The following is a 19,077-nucleotide window of genomic DNA, read 5'->3' on the forward strand; positions in this document are numbered from 1 at the left end:
TCGCCCACAGCTTTAGAGCATTAAGATGCTTTGTGCACAAAATATGGATCACATTGCCTTCAGAACGCTTTATTCAGAGGCAAAACAGTGTAGTGAGCATAGACTGAATTAAAGAAAAAACCAAAATAAATTCCCTCCCCCCCCCCCCCCCCCCCCAAAAAAAAAATCCCAACCAAACATAAAAACCCTTTCTGTTCTGGACTGGGATCAATGGTTCACTCTCCTCATGGAACCAGTCAGTATCCAGTGAGCATGGAGATGTCCATGGGACATCACTGTCCATCCTGCTGCAAAACACAGCCCCCGTCCTTGAAGTTTCCATGGTCTTCATGAAAAAAAATCATCTAAAACAAAACTACTGTATAGATGGAGGAAGTGGTGCTGTCATCTGAAAGAGACAAATAACTCCCATGAATACTTCAGCTCCTCACCAGAGGACATAACAGCACACATATTTAGGTCTCAATACTAAAATTCATTACTGTCATATTGATTCTTATTAGGTATCTAGAATTAAAAACTGATTTTGCAGAAGGAAATGCCACTGAAGTTGACCTGGGTGACTGGATTGTGTAATTTTTTATGTGCCTTTTGCTAGGCACATTTGGCTATTTTTTATATTATTTGTTTATTTTAAATCTAATATAGCTTATATTCAGTAAATACCCTGATTTTCACAAACACACTTGTGACTGGTGTACTTGGAGTGGCCTGGCCTTTACATGTCTATTAGCCTGCTTCTGGACCTGCTCCACTGAACTATCCAACAGAATTCAGATGTCATCTCCTGCTGGCAGCAGTCCCAGATACCAGGAAGCAAATCCTCAAGCTATCCCACAGAAGGAATGCAGTCCAGAGGGATGGATGGCTCAGGCTCTGAGTCAGCCCTGCCCAGAGCCCACACGGATGTCCCCACACACAGCCACTGCTCTGGAACGCTGTCTCAAACAGCAAGGGGAAAAATCCAATCTGCTTTTTACATTAAAAGGAAAGAAAAACTGGAGTGTAACAGTTTATTGCTTAAGTTTCACTCGTGCAGAATTCAAATAAATGCTTTTGTGTTTTTGTAAGGGGCTGAGTATATTATTTATTTAACTATGAGTCTCTTCACCAAGAGTAAACCTCAAAGAAAAGAAAGATAATCTATCTTTGCTCCTCAGTCTTAGTTTTTACATCTGTACTTAAAACTTACAACTGAAACAAAGTTAATAAATGTTATTTATATATAGACCTCATTTAGAAAATTAATCCGTTAAACCCCTTTCCATTCAACCACAGTGATGGAGAAAAGTTTCAAGATGTCTGTGATGACTGCAGAAGAAAAACGTTTAGATTGGGTTCTTACCTTATTTAGTGACTCTTTGTTATTACTGTGGTTCCATTGTGAGCAGGGATAATAGGTGCAGGAATATCCAGTTCAGGGGCATCAAAAAAGTATGCCTACATTATCAGAGGAGAAAAAAAATTAGAGAGAAACATACTGTGCTGCCTTATCCCAGCTCCTTCTTTCCATACCCACCAAACACAGCTACAAACACAGCACTGAAATGGCAAATTTGAATCTTTTTCTGTTTTTATCAATTAGAAAGAGTCAATTAAAAAGTACTCTGAACTGTACTTTTAAATTTAACTGTTAGCAGCCAAGGCCTTTGAAAAAGACCTGTAGTGGAAAGGGTTGGATTGCAGATCCAAGGACAGTTTTGTTTTGCTGCTGCCTCCCTGCACACTGAGCTGTGGGGAACCAAATCTGTCTACCCTGGAAGCTGTGGAAGCTGAGGCCTGGCTGATACCCTTCTACCCAGTGCAACAAGGAAACAAATAATTTAAGTGTTCATTGTGTATTTCAGTGGCATCAGGGTCTTCTGTTTCCTAACACTTACTGTGTATGAAAACATAAACCTGCCAAAGCCCATAAGCACATGCTTTATATTGAACATTTAATCCTTCTAAAGGACTAAGCCTAGTACTCATTGGAATAAAGTGCCACTGGATACTATAAAGATTAATGCTTTGCTGATACTATGATGAATTCCAGGTACATTCAAGAGTGTTCTGTGGGGGTTGGACTCAATCACCATGATGGGTCCCCTCCATCCTGGGAGATGTTCTATGATTCCATAATTGATTACTGAATTTATTACCAGCACTGTCAGGGTCACATTGGCATCAATTTTTCGCTACATTTAAAATAACTGGAATTTTTACATCAGCGGTTTTCCAGTGACCAGCCAATCCTTCCTCCCCTGTCCGATAACATGCCACCTGTCCTAGGAAATAGGAGATTAGGGGAAAGGAATGGCAGTGTCCCACCAAACAGCCAACAGCCAGCAGGGCGTGAAGCAGCAGGATGGTGGCCACGGTGGCCACTGCGATCCTGCGGTTGTCGTCTCGGACCGCGGGCCAGAAGGTCATCACCAACACGGACCCCGAGAGGCACAGTGAGAACACCACCAGCACCCAGCGCACCACCTTCTGCGGAATGATCCACAAAATCTGGAAAAGGCAGGGAAAGGGCTGTCAAAGAGGCCGTGTGTTCTGTGACACGTCATCCCTTCCAGCTGATTCGTGCACAAATTAACTCATGCCTTTATCTGACACATCTCTGTTACTGGAGGAAAGAGTAAGAGCTTCATTCCCAGACACAACAAGAGAGAATCCCAAGTTATGCCACTCCCTCCAAGGCCTGTCCCCAGCCAGGGAAACCTGTCCTTGGAGCCATCAACATTGCCTATCTGTTCCCTGGGGACACACACATCCCAGTTCTTGAGGCTGTCTTCTGGGCTCACCAGCAGCACCTTGCTTGGGTTTGCTGCCTCTGGGGAAATGACCTGTCCTGGGCTTTTCCAGCACCCACAAGACACATTTACATTAGACAAGCTTCAAGAAAAAGAGCAAAAGATTCTCCCAGTCCCCAAAATTTCAACAAATATCAAAAATATTTTAAGATACAGCAAATCTTCTCAAGCAGGACAGGTGAGAGGTGCACTCTTTAGCCATACGTACCGCAGTGGGAATGTAAATGAAGAGGGAGTAGCCATATACACAAACTATCTCCAGGAACGAGTAGGAGACAATGTTCATGACTTTACTGTTCCTCCACATCAGGAATCCCCAGAGAGCAAGGGGAACAAGCCAAGCGTATGCATAAATTGTTGTAGCTGCTATGGACACTGGAAACACAACAAAAGATTTAATGTTCTACTTTGAATCCTGTCAGAATCAAAGGTGTAGAAGCATTCAGCATGAAAACTAAAAAGCTACCTGTGAAGATACTTCCAAAAGATGGAAACCTGAATTATTAATAAACTGAGAACTTTGCATTTATATCTAGTTTACACTCACTACTCTACCAGCACTTCAAGTTAGTTTAAAAGTAAAAACTTCAGAAAAAAAAATCTCTTGGTATTTTCAATTTCTTTATTACACCTGTGTACAAAATGCTGTTGGTTTCAGTTGGAAAGGAAAAACCACAGAGGCAGGAAAAACTTCGTTAAAAACAGAAATTCAGCTACTAGCAGCTAGTGTCAAATCTGAAATTATTCAAGTGACTGCATTCCCAAGTGGCAGCGTTCTTCCCAGTACATTAAGGATTTTGGAAACAAAGAGAAGCTGTGTTCCTTTGGAGGGACAGCAGCCTCCCTCATAACACAAAGACAGATATCGAAAAACTGGCTCCTCACTCTGAGTTCTTTGGGGAACAGATCAGTGGAACATCTTTTGTTTATTTCTGCATTTGCCAGAAGGTAACAACTTCCAGCCCTTGGCAGGTGGTATGAGTGATAATCTGATCTGGTAATTTTCTGCCTGAGGTCTGCAAGTTCCTGGGAGGCCACAGATCCAGGAAAGCACCCAGCAAAGCACCCAGCGAAGCACCACGGTGGCCAGTGCTGGGCTTTCACACTCTGTACAAGGAGACATTCACTAAGGCTAAAAAATAACTAATTATTCCTGCTCGCTCTTCTAAAACCCTGGAACTACTTTATGCTCTGGAGAAACAGGGTTCTGCCAGTGACAGCCCACCTTAAGGACTTGTTTCACATCTCTAAAAATTTAAAGACAGCAATCAATCAAAAGACTCTGCTAAATCAAAGCCGTGACCTGGTTTTATATTACTTCATTTGCACATTAAAAAAAAAAGCAAAAAAACACCCCACAAAAAAAAAACCCAACCAAAAACCCTCACAAATGACTACTTGCAAACCTTTTCTGAACTCAGGCACGTAGTGGTACGTTGGTTTGCCCAGGTGGATGAAGAAATTCGAGAGATTGCCACTAACAGCAATGGTGAACACGAGTGTGGCACATATCCAAAATGGACCTTAAAAGGAAACAAAACCAATAGCACATCCTCTGCTCTCCTTTTTTAAGGCTAGCAAGTAAGAAGAAATATAAACTCAAAATATTTAGCACAGAAAATAACTTCTCACACCTCCTACCTACCATAAAGGTCGGGATTGCTGCGGATATACAGCCTTACAAAGTTCTTCCCTGGTACTGGGAACACTGACCCTTTGATTCTGTCCAGGACCTATGAAATGTAAGGATTTGTCTGACTGACAATGCAAGAAGGTAAAAAACCTCAATGGATAAGGCATAATTCAGACAACAGCTCTCCTCTGGAGCAGAGTATTAACCTGGTATGTGTCCACGTCGAAGAAGGTCTGGTAGTACTCAAAAGTCCAGAAAGGGGCACTTTTCTTCTGTCCTGCAAGCAGCTGGGTGGTGGGAAAGGCAACATGGAAAGTGTTACAAGCAGGCAATTTATACATTACTAGCTCATTTACACTGTAGTCACATGATTTTGGCACCAAAACAGCAAACGAACTTAACTGGCTGGTACTTCCTATGAATTATGTAATGGTTTCCTTTCCCCCTCCAGTATCTGTTAGCAGTCAGTCTCTTATCCCCCTGTAAGCAGAATTGTGGCCTGGGATTCTAAAGAGCAGCCTGTTACTACCTGCTGCCACATCATCTGTAACACACACCCTCAACACCATGACATGTTCCTTTTGCTGTCAGAATCACAATCTAAACCTCTTCTCTTTTAAAATCCATTCCTCCTTGTCCTGTTCTCTGCATGCTCTTGTAAGAAGTCCCTCTCCATCTTTCTCACAGGCCTCCACCAGCAGGTGTGAGAGCATTACCTCTGTTTTATCGGAGTCATCAGTGCCCAGTAACTCATCATCCTCTTCCCTTCCTGGCTCCTGCAGGCGGCTGTGCTGATTCTTGGGGATTTCGACTGGCTCATCGATGCTTATGGTGGTGGCATCAGGATTTGCTGCAAGCAAATTAGCTGCATCGTCAAATTCTGCAAATAAGTACATCACAAAACAGGCGATGATCAAAACACTAAAATTTTTGTTCTCATGGCTCAAAAAACCACATAAAGACCCTGAGACAGTGTAATCTAGCTTAGGCATGTTGGGTACGATCTGTTTCCTAAAGCCCAAACTGACACGGATCAAGCTGAACCTTTAATCACTTAATGAAGTGTGAGGCCACCTTTCCAGCCAGTCTGCCTGCAGGATGTTCCAATGGCCCCACCGGAGCCTGCCCTCCTTCCCTGCCAACAGCCCCGGCCCGAGGACAGCAGGTCTCTGCAAGGGGAGGGAAAAGCTGCCTCTCTGAAGAAATGGGCACTTTTAATATTCTCCAAAAACCGACAAGAATTTTTTTATCAAAAACTAAGGAAGTCTGAAACCGGGGCCTTTTGCAGGTTACAGAGCGCTCTGCCCCTTTCCACCACACAGGATTTCAGTCCACGATTTCAGTCAACGCCGGTTGCATTTTTTAGCTCGCCAGCAGCACAATTTCATCTCAGAAAATTCAGGACACCTGACTCCCCCATCCTGACCCCACCTGCAAAACTCCCAGGACGTTTTTATTCTGCGAACGCTCAGAATCGCTGCCAAAGCCTCCAGCACCTGACGGCTCCCCGAGCCGGGCCCCAGCCCCGCGTCCGCACCTGCGACATCGCCTTTACCTTGAAATTTGAGGTCGTCCGCCGTCGCCATTCATCCGCCTGGATGAGGATCAGCTCCCCGGGGCCCGACCCTCCTGCAAGAGGACAGGGACAGCGCTGGCACGAGTCCTGTCCCCCGCGCTGTGCCAGCGCTGCTGTGCCAGCGCTGCTGTGCCCCGCGGCCGCGCCCCCCGCCCGTGCCCCCGTCCCCGCCGCACCTCGGCTCCGCCACGGCCCCGCACCGCCGCTCCGCTCCCTTAAAGGGGCCGCGTCCGCCGCGCAGCCGCAGCCAATCAGCGGCGCCGCCGGGCGCCTCTGCCCCCGCCCCTCGGGGCGCGACAGCCTCGACGGCGACGCAGCTGGCACCGGCCAATCAGAGCCCGCGCGGCGCTTCCGCGTGCGCGCTCGCCCGCCCCCTTAAAGGGCTCGCCGCGGCCCCAGCGCGGCTGGTCAGGGGTGGCGGCTGCTGCTGCGTGCCACCGGCTGTGCACAAATACACACTGGGGCTGTAGCTAAGCATAGGCTTATACATCTACGTACACTGCATGTCTGATAACTGAGAGTCTTATCAGAGAATCACAGAATGCTTTGGGTTGGAAGGGACATTAAAGATCATCCCGTTCCATCCCCTGCCATGGTGGACACCTCCAACCAGACCGGGTTGCTCCAAGCCCCGTCCAACCTGGCCTTGGACACTGCCGGGGATGGGGCAGCCACAGCTCCTCTGGGCACCCTGTGCCAGGGCCTCACCACCCTCACAGGAAAGAATTTCTTCTTCATACTTAATCTGAACCTGCTCTCTCTTTGTTTGAAGCATTTCCCCTTGACCTGTCACTCCAGGCCCGTGCCAATGGCCTCTCTCCATCTGTCCTGTCTCCCTTCAGGTGGCAGAAGGCCACAATTAGGTCACCACAAAGCCTTCTCCAGGCTGAACAATCCCAGCATTTCCTGCTCCATCCCGCTGATCTTGGTGGCCTCTCGAGGCCTCACTCCAACGGATCCACATCCTTCCTTTGCTGGGGGCCAGCTGGCTATTATATATAATGGAGTTGTTTGTTTGTTTGTTTTTTGGGGTTTTTTTTATCTTTCAGCCCCAAAATGCCAAACCCTGGAGTGCAGCAGAGCCCCAGACCAGGCAGAGCAGGAGGAGCAGGGCACTGTTTGCACAGCATCTGCATCACCCCAAGGCCTCAAGCATCAGCACCTTAGTCTTTAGTCCGGGATTCGGGGACAACACCCTGATCCCGCTCCTCTCATTAGTAAAACACAGACCACATTTGTGGATGAACCTCACAGCTCTGCAGTGAGCACCACACATCCACCCTGGCTGCAGTGGATGCCTTTTGGTGCAGCTGGAGGGAGCACAGCTGACAGGATCCTTGCTCACACAGCGACTGAAGTGCAGGGAGGGGACAGTGTGCAAGGCAAGGCAGAAACTCAACCAAACACGTGAACGTTTTCCCTCCCCCTCACCCTCTACCTTTGCCCCTACCTCGCATTGTGCTCCCATCAGGAGCAGCCAGACCTCTCCACCACGATGTTTGGCCCCAGGGTATTCCTACAAAAAATCCTGATTCTTCTGCAGGTTACTCTGTCTGTTGTTGTTGGCAAAACACTGATGATACTGTTCCCTAACGCCATGAAAAGGTACATCCTAAAGATGGGCGAGAAGAGCAGAATGAACCAGAATCCAAAGTTCAGCTACGAAAACTGGGGCCCAACCTTTTTCAGCTTCAAGTATTTGCTGTTTGTGCTGAAGGTGAAGTGGAAGAGGCTGGAGGATGAAGCCTATGAGGGACACCCAGCACCCAACACGCCGGTGGTGACCCTCGGCGGGGAAGTTCGTCACCTCCTGGATTTCATGGCAGGTCAGTACTTGAGCCGTGTAGCTGGGTTTGGTTTGCTGAGAGCATAAACGAGGAGATTCTGCTGAGGGAACAGGGACAGGCAGCTGGCACCTGAGTGCATCACGTGCACACCACCAGCACTCACTTCATGGAGAAGATGCAGCACATTTACTCCAGCTGCCTCTTGATTTTCTGCTGAAAGCCAAGGTAATAATTTGCTTTCAGGAGAGAAGGCCCAGAATTGAACCGTTTGCAATGATTCACAAGTGTTGGCTGTCATTCCCTGTCCATACAGAAAATTCCACACCAACTCCCTTAGCCAGCCTAAAGCCTAGAAAGCACAGGGTGGGTTTTTCCAGATCCAAAGTGGCTGGGAATAAAGCAGAAGTAGCTGCTTTGTACTTTGTCCACTGCCTCCCACTGAGATCTCAGCAGAACGTGGAATTAATAATTAAGCTGCAGCCTCCATCCCCATGGGAGGAATTACATCCTTCTCTCACTCTGCTTTCCTAATTATATAGAGATATTTATGTAGAAGATGGGACGCAAAATGGAAGAGAGATACACAGATCTACAGGAAGGTACCACTGTTATTTAATTCTTTAGGATGTGGATCTGTTAGCAGCAGCTTTTAAGTTAACCCCAGCCAGAAAGATCTTGAACAAACTTCATGTAATTTAGCATAACCAGACTAAAAGAGGTGCTTAAAAATCCTGCAAGCTCTCTTACATCAAGGTCTTGCAAACAGATGCCAACACCAACACAATACTGTGTTAATTTGTAAGCAACTGCAGATACTTTTGCCAGTGTAAGGTTAGTTTAATAATATATAACCAGAGTTCTGTTTGGACAGGAAATTGCAGAAATACATTGAAAGCATGAAAGCCTGTGATGCATGACTGAAAAGTCTGCAGCTTCCCCTCAGCTCAGCTTGAACTGACACATCTAAAAAAACCTGGACATGAAAAGGCACTGGGACTCTGTCCTTAATGCCCACCCCTGAACCACTGTCCCTGGATAACCTTGCAGAAGGCCATGTTTAGTATTTTTGAAGTTGCTCCATACTAAAGATCCCAGGGAGGCTGAGATTTTGGATCAGTTCCCTATCCCAAAAACGTTGGTAACTTGAAAATTGGCCCTTGTGATGAGGAAAAGAGAAGCTGTGTGACTGCAGGGTGCCTGCTGCCTGTACTGGGCAGGGTTCCTTCCGGTACACTCCTTGCTGGATGCGGCACAGATCAGAGCCAGGCTAGGGAAAAGCACCTTTAAGCCTGCTTTGCAGAGATGCAGAGGTTCTGCTGCTGATTTTAATGACCTAGGAGAGCTTTATGGAATAAGTGACTTAGTGTTGCACAGGAATCTCTGCACCAGAGGCTCAGTTCAGTGTATTTAGTTCTGTCCTTCCTCCCTTCGCTTAACCACAATTTTTTTTTCTTTTTCCCAGATAACCGACCTTTAATCCTGAATTTTGGAAGTTGCACCTGACCTTCATTTATGTTAAAATTTGATGAGTTCAACAAGCTCATCAAAGATTTCAGCTCAGTAGCAGATTTCCTTATCATCTACATTGAGGAAGCTCACGCAGTAGGTACAGTACAAACACCACAGTGATGCCAACCACAGCTTCAGATGTGTCATTTCCTCTAGAAAAAAAAAGCATGTTAGCAAAGGAGGGGGCTGAAAACAGGAGAGAAACCTTCAAATCAAGTGGCAACACCACATCGAGGGCCCCGTTTGTGTCCCTAATTCTCCTAAGATTTTACTCACACATCTGACTTTACACTGAGTTACTCCTGCTGAAGACACCCAGCTCTGTGAAGGACAGAGTTATATGTTTTAAAAATTGCATCTAAGTGTTAGTGCAGCTCCTTTTGGAAAGAGGAAGAAAAGACATTTCATAGAACAAAAGTTAAGTGTACAATGCCAGCATGTTATGTGTTAACAGAAAAAAACCTAGTTTTTAACATTTTCCAAGGACAAGACACAGACTCCAATTTGAAAAATTTAGCAAGCAAACAATGCACCCTTGTTTATCTACAGTGGATTCTAAGTAACACATTGGCACTGCTTTTATCCCAGGATTAAATGTTTTTCTAAAACCTAACATTTATAGTTTTCTAGCAATATGTCATTTTCAGCAGCTGAGAATCAGGTAATGACTAAGTCAGTCATCAAACCCTTTTAACTAGTTTTTACTTTATTAGGAAGAGTTGTGTGCAAATGTTTGTTTGCATAGTTCTGAAAAACAAAGGTGTGTCCTGGCTCATGTGTTTCACTTCTCACAGACCTATAATTTTGGTTTATAGGCTTAATGAGTACAATCAAGTAGAATGAACAACACTGACAAAGCTTGCCCAAATAGAACATATATTCCCCTCCTGGTGTATTTCTATGGTCGATTTATGTGGGAAAATTTCAGCTAAAATCCATCAAATATTTCTGAATCCGGGGCAAGGGGAAAATACAGTTTGATGAAATGAAAAGGAAAAAAAAGTAGATCTTGGGACCACTTATTTGAAAAGCTCTAGTGCTCCCATAGTCTTTCATGTCATGGCAGGTTTTGGTATTAAGAATAAACTGCAAGATTCTTTTAACCTAGTTTTGGGATATGACACACAGTATGTCTCCACCCTTGCACCTTGCACCTATTCAAAATGTTCCTTGCTAAATCCCTCCATCCCTCCCTCATTTGTTTTAGATGGATGGGCTTTTAAAAACAATGTTGTTATTAAAAATCACAGAAGCCTTGAAGATCGAAAAATTGCAGCCCAATTTCTTCAGAAAAATCACCCTCTATGTCCAGTGGTTTTAGACACCATGGAAAACCTGAGCAGTTCAAAATATGCTGCGCTGCCAGAACGACTCTACCTGCTCCAAGGAGGGAAGGTCATCTACAAGGTAAAAAATATCCACAGCAATGAGCAGAATTTAGAGATTTTAAAACTTCAAGGTAACTTGAGACTGCTTTACATTTAACAGTCAGTATTTCATTCTGTTTGAGAGCTAAACATTTCACAATGCCCTGTAACTGTGGAGAGAAATGAACATGCAGCACAACCAGTCTGAGCCTTTATAATGTACATATTTGATGTACACCCCAGTCTTGCTCAAACATTTATCTTTTGGCTCACTACTAACCCGAGGTACATCTAAGCTGTGAGATCCAGGAACACTTCCCACCTGCAGGATCCAGACACTGGCTCTGTCCCAGTGACACAGCAGGGTGTAACCAGTGCATAATCATCTCCCAGGGATGGCTCCAGTGGAAAGGGAGCCCAGGCACACCTGCCCACAGTTCTGGTGCAGCTGCTGTGCTCTGAAGGACTTCTGCTCTGTCTGCCTGAGCATCACTGTGTCATTTTATTGCCTTTGCAGGGAGGAGTGGGGCCTTGGAATTACCACCCCCAGGAGATACGTGCCATCCTGGAAAAACTGAAATAGAGAATGAAGAGGACTTCGGAGTAAAGACTATTTGGATAAAGAAGTTCAAGAATAATTTTTCACAAACATAAGACTAAGGAATAAAAAAAGAATTTAAAAACAGCCATAGAGACAAGAAGAAAAAAAAGAATGCTTTATGGGCATCTAAGGAGCATCTGTAACGAGGTCCATTATGTCTGTCTAGAGGCTTTCAAGTGTCATCCTTGCAACACCAATTTCTGTTCTGTAGTAACTTAGTACTCTTATACCACATGCAGTAATGTGGGAGCTGGGTCCACTGAGCTCTGGATACCAACATTTACACTTGCAAGGAATATCGTGCAGGATAAACTTCAGGGTGGTGACATTTGCAAGAGGCTACTGGCATGCAAAGCAACTGATTTCACATTACCAGACACATTGCACTTGTATATTTAAAATGTTCCCTTTCACTGACTTCAGGAGGCTTCTGAGCAAGACAATCTCTATCAACATCTGTTTCCATGAGTATTTGTTATGATGGTCCCAGCATAAAGCACTGGCGGCTGTGACCTGATTGTAGAAAATATTTATAGAAACAAGGGATTGATCTACAATTATTAAAAGTCTATCAAAGCACTTCATATGGCTTCAGTTTCCCTCCCTGCCCTGCCTCTCTCCCCAGGTTATTTCTAAGCATTAGCAGATATTTATATTCATTCTAATAATCTCTGAGTTTGAGCTGATCAGAAAGTTACCAATTTAAGGACCTTTGAAGGATTTGACAGTAGGAGGTAATACATCCCACTTGTGTAGTTCACACTTCTTTTCTATTTACCTCAGAGCACAAGGGAAGCATTTTACAGGAAATCGAGTTTTAATTCATGTATTATGAAAGCCTGATATAAACATACTAACTTAAATGGACTCAGTTATGCTCAAGTGTTCTAGGCTGACAGTTTAGGTTACAAAGTGAGAAAGCTGTTACTACAATTAACAACAGCCCTGCGTTGTGGTTGGACTTGATGATCTTAACAGTCTTTTCCAACCTAAATGATTCTATATTCTCCTATTCTATTCCATACATTAAACCAGCAAGGAATACATACCACATCCATACCTTCAAAAAAACCACTTTAATACAAGGGTCTAATAATAAACATGCTCTGCAGTGCAGCTATCAAAATGTAACTTCCTTATAAAAAAATTAAATGGAGGCCCAAATTTCAGCTGGACTCAAGTGTTCTCTGCCGTGCCCTCTGCCATTACCCGATGCACTGACACAAAATGATCAAAGGCAGATTTGATGATGAAACGCAAGTAAGTGGCTTGGAACTCAGGAAGCTGCAGAAGGAATAAAAATAATGTTATTGCATTCTCTGTAGTAACAAAAATACCAAACCACATTTGCAGAAGTTTGTTGCACACAAGGATCTGGATATTTCGGTGTCTGATTTTGAACTGCACATAAATCAAACTCTTTGACCTGCAATTCAAAAAACTCCCATCACCTCCTGAATTCTGCAGCCTTAAAGGCAGCAATTGAAGGAGGGAAGATTGGCACACTTCTGGAAAGGGCCCTTGCACATTGGTAGGAGCACTAGGCAGGTGCAATTTCATAGCATAATCTACAGAGGAGCAGCTGGGAAGTGCAGTTTCACACCACAATCTACAAATTCCTCTCTTTAACACCAACTGAGCAATAATTGTAAATAAAGACATGTTTGGGTTCTTTTATGGTTTCTCCCCACTTAGTCCAGACATCCCATATCATGAACCACTACTGATGTACACTCTAAATACTCACTGGAAATTCTTCCATTTGGAGCTGTCCTTCTGTGTGTTGCAAATCTAGAAAATATATTTTAAGGTAAATAACAAAGAATAATGTGCAATGCTGTGAAGTTTTCACTGGACCCAGAGTTCAAGTACTATGAATTTACACTGCACATAGACATTGTTCTTTTTTATTTTCACAAGGTGATTCAAGAGAATACTTTTTTGCAATATCCCACTGTGTGTATATATACCCTACTCATTACCGTGTTATAAAAGTTCACCCAAGAGGCACTAGAGAAAGCCAATCCCCAAACCAAACAATGCAGGAAATGGCACTCTATTACACTATGTAAGCCTGGTTTTAATTTTTGGAACATGAAGTGCACAAGTAGTGCTTTTAGCCCTTATACAGCATTTTACTCTCCAAAGTGCTGCGGAAACTAGCAGTGTTCACAACATTCACTTAAACATGACCGTTACATTAATGTCTAATAAAATAATCATCAAGCCACACTTTTGGATGTCATATGAGAGAGCAGTTGATGAGTTGAAAGTAACAAAGGGTCACTTCTTCAGGGCCAGAAATTACTTCAAAAATACAGACTTTACAGAATCAGCAATCTAGCAAAGTTGTAAGACAACTGTGTGGTATGTTGAGCAGTCCTGGAAAAAACCAGACCACTGGAATATGTTTCACAGCAATGCTAAATTTATAAACTTCCTACAGCCTACTAAAATAACATTTCAAGATCTGTTCAGCTTGTGATCTTACCATGCTACTCATGTTAGAGATAAAAAAAAATTAAATTCTATGTTTCCGAGGAATATGAACAAAATGACTGAATGATATTAAGCAGGACCTGCAGTGAGATCCTTTGTTGAAATCAGTTTTAAAATGAATGCAAAGAGATGGTTTCAAAGAATGTTATTATGGTCTATAATAGTTTCTGAAAATAAACTGTGTTTTCTATATAACTTTCATTACACCTCATTGCAGATATGGAATATTTGGTTGGATTTTTAATAATTCAAGAATTTATTTTCAAGTTTTCTTCTCTTTTGCTAAGTGTGAAAGAAAAGGTGTGGCAAAGTGATAATTTTGTATCAGATAGTAAAGGCTCCTGTTTATTTGAAGTTAGGTTGTTTTTAGAAAAACACGTGGATTGTCTAACTGTCATCCTTTGACTGTAATTTGCAATTTTTAAAATAAGTTTATCTGTGATTTCCTATTAAGCAAAACATGCCAGTTCTCCGTTGTTTAGGGAGGCATCCAACCTTGCAGCTTCTCTGCCTTCTAGTCCAGCAGAAGAATCCCTTTCTCAGCAGCAAACCCTTCCACACACTAAATTCTAGTTTCCTAGCAGCTTTAGGGCAATGGAGCCCAAATCCTGAGCTGGTATGAATTACACAGCCTCTAGCTAGGGCAGTGGAGCATAGTAATCTTGGCTGAAAGAGTAGTTTAAACTTTTGGTATCCATCTTTCTCAGACTAAAGTAATCTCTAACAAGTAAATGCAAATTATCATTCAAAGCATGCTCTCATGTGAAAATGTTAATTGTAGACACTGGGAAACAAATTTTTAAAGTTAGTGAAGAAGGTGTAGAACCCATTCTAAAAATATTGGCCAATGTGAGAAGCAGAGAAGTCAAGAGAGCCAAGGGGCCAAACTTGTGATAATTTTCAGGGGGCTTATCTGAACCAAGTGTCCCTCTGACAATCCTTTAATAAATTAAAAAAGAAATACAACCCATATTAATTTTGTTAGTCTGATCCTCCTTCAGATCTTGACCAGACATTTATCTGTGTCTGCAAATTAGCAAAAATAAAATTTAAAAAAATAACAATTCTTTTAGGAAATAATAGAAACCCTTTTAGCTCAGTACTAAAGAAAACAAAAAAATGCATACAACATGGATAGCTTCAAGTTTCGTCGAGGCAATTTTGTATTGTCATTCAACATGTTATAAAATTTAGCAAAATGGCTAACTGATACAAGAATTACAAGAATTTTATGTCAACATACATGAAGAGAAAAAGCATTTAAAAACTTGCTGTACATTTTCAGATTTCCCAGAATGGATTATTTTAATCAAAATTAATATGGGCATTCATGCCCTGTTTTTCCTGTTATATCACTTTTACACTGGCATTTAATTAAGTTCAATGGAGTTATTTCTCATTTACAATATAGCATATAAGAAGGATCAGATCCTGAGACTTTAATGTACCTAACATCACAATATAAATAAGCATCCTTCACTGTGAATCAGAAACCTCTAAAATAGATAGAGAGCTTAGTATAGGAGTATCAAAATGTTAGGTAGGAGAGGATTAGTACTTTTGGTCTTTAAAAACAAAACAAAACAAACCCACCAAAAAACCCAAAATGGCAACAACAAAACCCAAACTTCTACAATATTGTACATATTTGTATTAAGCTTTCTGGATTACTTCTTGGTATGCAGTTTTAATATCCTTCTCTCTTTGACAAGGTCAGGTCTGCTTTCTCTTTAAGGCAGCTCAAGAGATTCAAGTTATAGCTAATTGGTTTGATTATTTGTTCTGTAACCTCTAATTCCCTATGACCTTTTCCAAGCCCATTTTCAATTAAATGAGCAAAACTAGTAAAGCTTATACTGGGCTTTTGGTGAGACCTGTCAGAATGTCTTGACAAATTAAGTGTTCCACGTACTAGGTTGCTTTCAGACCAAATGCAACTGCAGAGTTAATGCTGTTTTTCTTTTAAGGTATATCGTTTGTCTGTACAGAACCATTGATTTTCACAGGAAAAAAAACTACAACCAAACAAAAAATATTTATTTTTCTATACTATCCATACAGGATGGTCCCTAAAGATTAAATATGTGTGTGTGTATATATATATCTATCTGTATGCATCCAACATTGTAACTTTAATGTTTTTCTTATCCACTTCCCTATTTGATTAAACTACACTGCCTTATACAAGAAGTCCACCTGTAATTGGGATAGAAATATCCTTACAGGGTACAAACATTTCTAGTTAAAAAAAATGGATTAAGAAAACCTGAACTTTTCCCTTAAGCTGAGCCATCATTATCAAGCATGATCATAACAGAGAATTGTTAAAACAAGACAGGTGTAACTGGTGTTTTGACTTAGACTTTACAATTATCATAAATGGCATGACTGCCCTTTATAAGAAAACAAAAAATAAAGCTCCCTTGTCACACCCTGCCCCACGTTTGACAGTGGGATGTGGTGTTGACTTGTTTCAGGAAACCTGTTTTCTCTTTGGCTTCGAAAGACCTACATTTGTACTTGTTTTTATAAAACTGTCACTCTGAAGTAAAGCCCAGCAATTATTCCATTATCTAGAACAATGAATGGTTGGGATATGCAAAATGGTAGGAGGAAAAAAGGGGGGGGAGAAAAGTGCTTCAAGCAGCAAGTTAACACCTTCCGGAAGGGATTGAGTACCTTCCAATTGACCTTAGTTCATCTGCACCATTCTTCCTAGCACTTGCTTTTCCCACACACCACAGTACAAAGCCTTTTCTGTGACGTCATCCCCTGATAATCACGTGCGCTATCCCGCGAGCTCCTGCGGAGGCTTCTGAGTTTTGGGTCTGGAATTTCCCCGGAGTACGGAATGGGGGAAAACCCGGGCTGGTTTTTTCCCGGAGTACGGAATGGGGGCAATCCAGACTGGATTTTTTCAGAGCAGTTAGTTATATTATAATTGGAATGAAAGGCAATTTGCTAGCTGAAATTATAAAATATCAAAGGACAGAAAGGTAGAAAAACCTCCCCAATGCTGACCTCTGGCCCAATAAAAGGAAAGTGATCGAGATATCGTTATCCTTACACAGAAAGAAAGACAACATCATTCCCGAGAAAGCAGACAAGAGAGAAAGATGAGAGTGTGCAAATTGGCAAGGACTAGCACTGTAAGAAATGCTAGTATTAAATCTTGAGGAGCTGTTAAAGCAGGTGGGGCAGTGCTCGTTATCTCCTACCATGACTCATCCTTGGTAACTCCCTCCAGGTGTTATCTCTGTTTAATGGGCAATCAAGGACCCACCACGTAAATCACAGAATTACGTCAAGCCATTGTTAGATGCTCCGCCCAGGGGGAGGAGCCAAGCATTCCCACCTGGATCTAATCTGGGGTTTGGAACAAAGCACAAGCAGCCCTTAACTCCTGGATTCCCAGAGCTAGCACTGCACCTTCAGGTGAAGACCAGACCGTTTCTACAGGATCACTGCTTCAGCAGGACTTCATCTGGACTGCTACCACCACCCTGACTAACAGGGTGTCAGGCTGCATCCTGACTCTGTCAGTGTTCTTGTGCTATTGTCTTCATTTCTTTTAATTTTCTTATTAAATTGTAATTCTGACTTGTGATCTTCCTCTGGTTTGTTTACAAACTAGTACATATTTAAATCACTTAGTCAATATAAATTGCTTTCTTTTCAGATCAGATAAAAGATAGGTAAATTTAAAGATCTTTTTTAAGAGTCAAAAATTATTTTGAAAATATCTTGAGATATAATAATTGCCAGGGGAAAAAAAACTCCAATGCATTGTTTGCATATGAAAATCTCAACAAAGTTCCCTTTAACAAAATTCAAAATGTAATCATCTGATAGTGAGTATCTTCAAGGGTCAGATAAAAGTTTCATATATTTTTTATGAGGCTCTTCTTGTTCTTGTGTTGATAGCAATAGTACAGGCCTGCTGTACAGTGAAATACAAAGTTAGTTAAATAGTGTATTTGTGCAATACACAGGTTTCTTCTACTCCCAGCCTCCCTAAGATGGCCTGCTTTATTTCTATTCTTCAAGAAGAGAGGAAGCAAAATCCTACATAAAAATAGATGAGGGGTTACAGTGATTCTTTGAAAAAGACCAACATTGTTACCACAAAACCACACAAACTCAGGAGTCTTACCTTTTTCAATGCATTGTTCAAAACCCACAGGGTCTTTAGATGTGCTTCTTTCAATCCTTAAGGTCCGCACTAAAATATATATAAATTTGAAATATCAACACAAGTTCTGATTCTTTATTGATAACTGTATTTATTCCATTACTTTACATCCACAAAGCACTTTCAAAGCACTAATTTATTTCTTCTCTAAGCTACGGAGATTGTGGACATGAAGGACAACTGCTTTGTGAAAATTAATCTTTATGTGAAATTAAATCTTTATGTGAAGTTAAATGTTTATGAATCTGTTAAAAGTGGCTGCTTACAGACTATGAGACTACTGTGGGAGCTTTCATTAAGGCACAGACACACACTTTAATATAGCACATATTACCTACTGTAAGACACAAAGTCTTACCCAAATAACACTGGATGGCGACTTTGCTGATTTTTACACATTTGGGAAAACCAATAATCAATTCCTGTGGGAACATGCCTGTTGTCGTCCAAAATGTTTTGGAACTTCTGTGGAGAGAACAGGACAAAACCCTCAACTGCAGCTTTCCATCTATAACCATCTTGAATTAAATTTATCACAGAAAAATATGGACGGGAAAGGAAGAGAGGAAAGGGAAAGGAGAGGGGTGGAAAAAGACGGTGGGGAAGAAGGGAAGGAGAGGGAGGCGAAAGGGGGAGGGGGAGGGGAGGAAGGGGGAGACGTTTTTATTTGCGGTGCTTTCGGCAGCGCCCTGTACAACGATGGGGCCGCTCTCTGGAGGTGTTTACAACTCGCCGAGCAGGCTCTGTACCCTGGCGGCACCACACGAACCCCGCAATGGCGGTGGGCCCCGAGCAGTTCCACTCTGCGGCGACTGGAGCGTGAGGGCGAAGGGCCGACCCCGGCCCAGCCCCAGCGGGCTCCGTGCGGGAGGAGCCGCGCCCGCGCCCCCGCCCGGCCCCTCACCCGTCCGCCACGCTCTCGGCAGGGTGCTCGGCGTCGCTGGACGTGGCCAGGACGAGAGCGGCCCCCGCCGAGCTCCGGCACCAGTCGGCGGCTTTCATCGCGCACGGCGGAGCTGCCGCTACCGGGCAACGGCGGCGGCCCCCCCGCACGGCCGCTCCCGGTGCGGGAGGTGCGGGAACGCGGGGCCCTCCTCTGGCTGGGCGGGACCCGCCGC

The 19,077-nt window shown here is 43.0% G+C and overlaps 3 protein-coding genes across 4 annotated transcripts; 1 reads left to right on the forward strand and 2 right to left on the reverse strand.

Moving 5' to 3' along the window:
* Positions 1–173: 173 nt before the first annotated feature.
* On the reverse strand, positions 174–6,215 carry YIPF1 (Yip1 domain family member 1). 2 transcript variants are annotated; one of them, XM_082286857.1, is made up of 10 exons: positions 6,181–6,215; positions 5,984–6,057; positions 5,145–5,308; positions 4,635–4,715; positions 4,441–4,528; positions 4,202–4,318; positions 3,004–3,170; positions 2,311–2,493; positions 1,346–1,440; positions 174–388 (listed from the first exon to the last, which is right to left on the reverse strand). In XM_082286857.1, the coding sequence occupies exons 2-9, from the start codon at positions 6,012–6,014 to the stop codon at positions 1,351–1,353; spliced, it is 921 nt and encodes a 306-aa protein (XP_082142983.1). In that variant the 5' UTR covers positions 6,015–6,057; positions 6,181–6,215; the 3' UTR covers positions 174–388; positions 1,346–1,350. The 2 variants fall into 2 exon arrangements, with proteins under 2 accessions (XP_082142983.1, XP_082142984.1); XM_082286858.1 differs by having other exon boundaries at positions 5,145–5,278; positions 6,181–6,200.
* Positions 6,216–7,499: 1,284 nt separating this feature from the next.
* DIO1 (iodothyronine deiodinase 1) lies at positions 7,500–11,824 on the forward strand (the record flags this gene model as incomplete). Its single annotated transcript, XM_082286774.1, has 4 exons — positions 7,500–7,830; positions 9,254–9,397; positions 10,508–10,707; positions 11,185–11,824. 4 exons carry the CDS (start codon positions 7,500–7,502, stop codon positions 11,248–11,250), a joined length of 741 nt encoding a protein of 246 aa, XP_082142900.1. The 3' UTR covers positions 11,251–11,824.
* A 174-nt stretch (positions 11,825–11,998) lies between these two features.
* Positions 11,999–19,039, reverse strand: IFT25 (intraflagellar transport 25). Its single transcript, XM_082287044.1, has 5 exons — positions 18,864–19,039; positions 18,318–18,424; positions 17,921–17,989; positions 13,016–13,059; positions 11,999–12,552 (listed from the first exon to the last, which is right to left on the reverse strand). The coding sequence occupies exons 1-5, from the start codon at positions 18,959–18,961 to the stop codon at positions 12,445–12,447; spliced, it is 426 nt and encodes a 141-aa protein (XP_082143170.1). The 5' UTR covers positions 18,962–19,039; the 3' UTR covers positions 11,999–12,444.
* Positions 19,040–19,077: the final 38 nt, after the last annotated feature.

This window comes from Coloeus monedula (assembly GCF_965178545.1).
Source record: "Coloeus monedula genome assembly, chromosome: 9".
Classification (NCBI taxonomy): domain Eukaryota; kingdom Metazoa; phylum Chordata; class Aves; order Passeriformes; family Corvidae; genus Coloeus; species Coloeus monedula.

Coding starts and splice junctions, on each gene's coding strand:
- YIPF1 (XM_082286857.1), bottom strand. CDS start 6,014: ATGGCGACGGCGGACGACCTCAAATTTCAAG. Junction 4,716..5,144: donor ATGACTCCGATAAAACAGAG/GTAATGCTCTCA, acceptor CCCACCACCCAG/CTGCTTGCAGGACAGAAGAA. Junction 4,319..4,440: donor CAGCAATCCCGACCTTTATG/GTAGGTAGGAGG, acceptor TTTCCTTTTAAG/GTCCATTTTGGATATGTGCC.
- IFT25 (XM_082287044.1), bottom strand. CDS start 18,961: ATGAAAGCCGCCGACTGGTGCCGGAGCTCGGCGGGGGCCGCTCTCGTC. Junction 18,425..18,863: donor GCCGAGAGCGTGGCGGACGG/GTGAGGGGCCGG, acceptor TTCTCTCCACAG/AAGTTCCAAAACATTTTGGA. Junction 13,060..17,920: donor TGAACAATGCATTGAAAAAG/GTAAGACTCCTG, acceptor TATATTTTCTAG/ATTTGCAACACACAGAAGGA.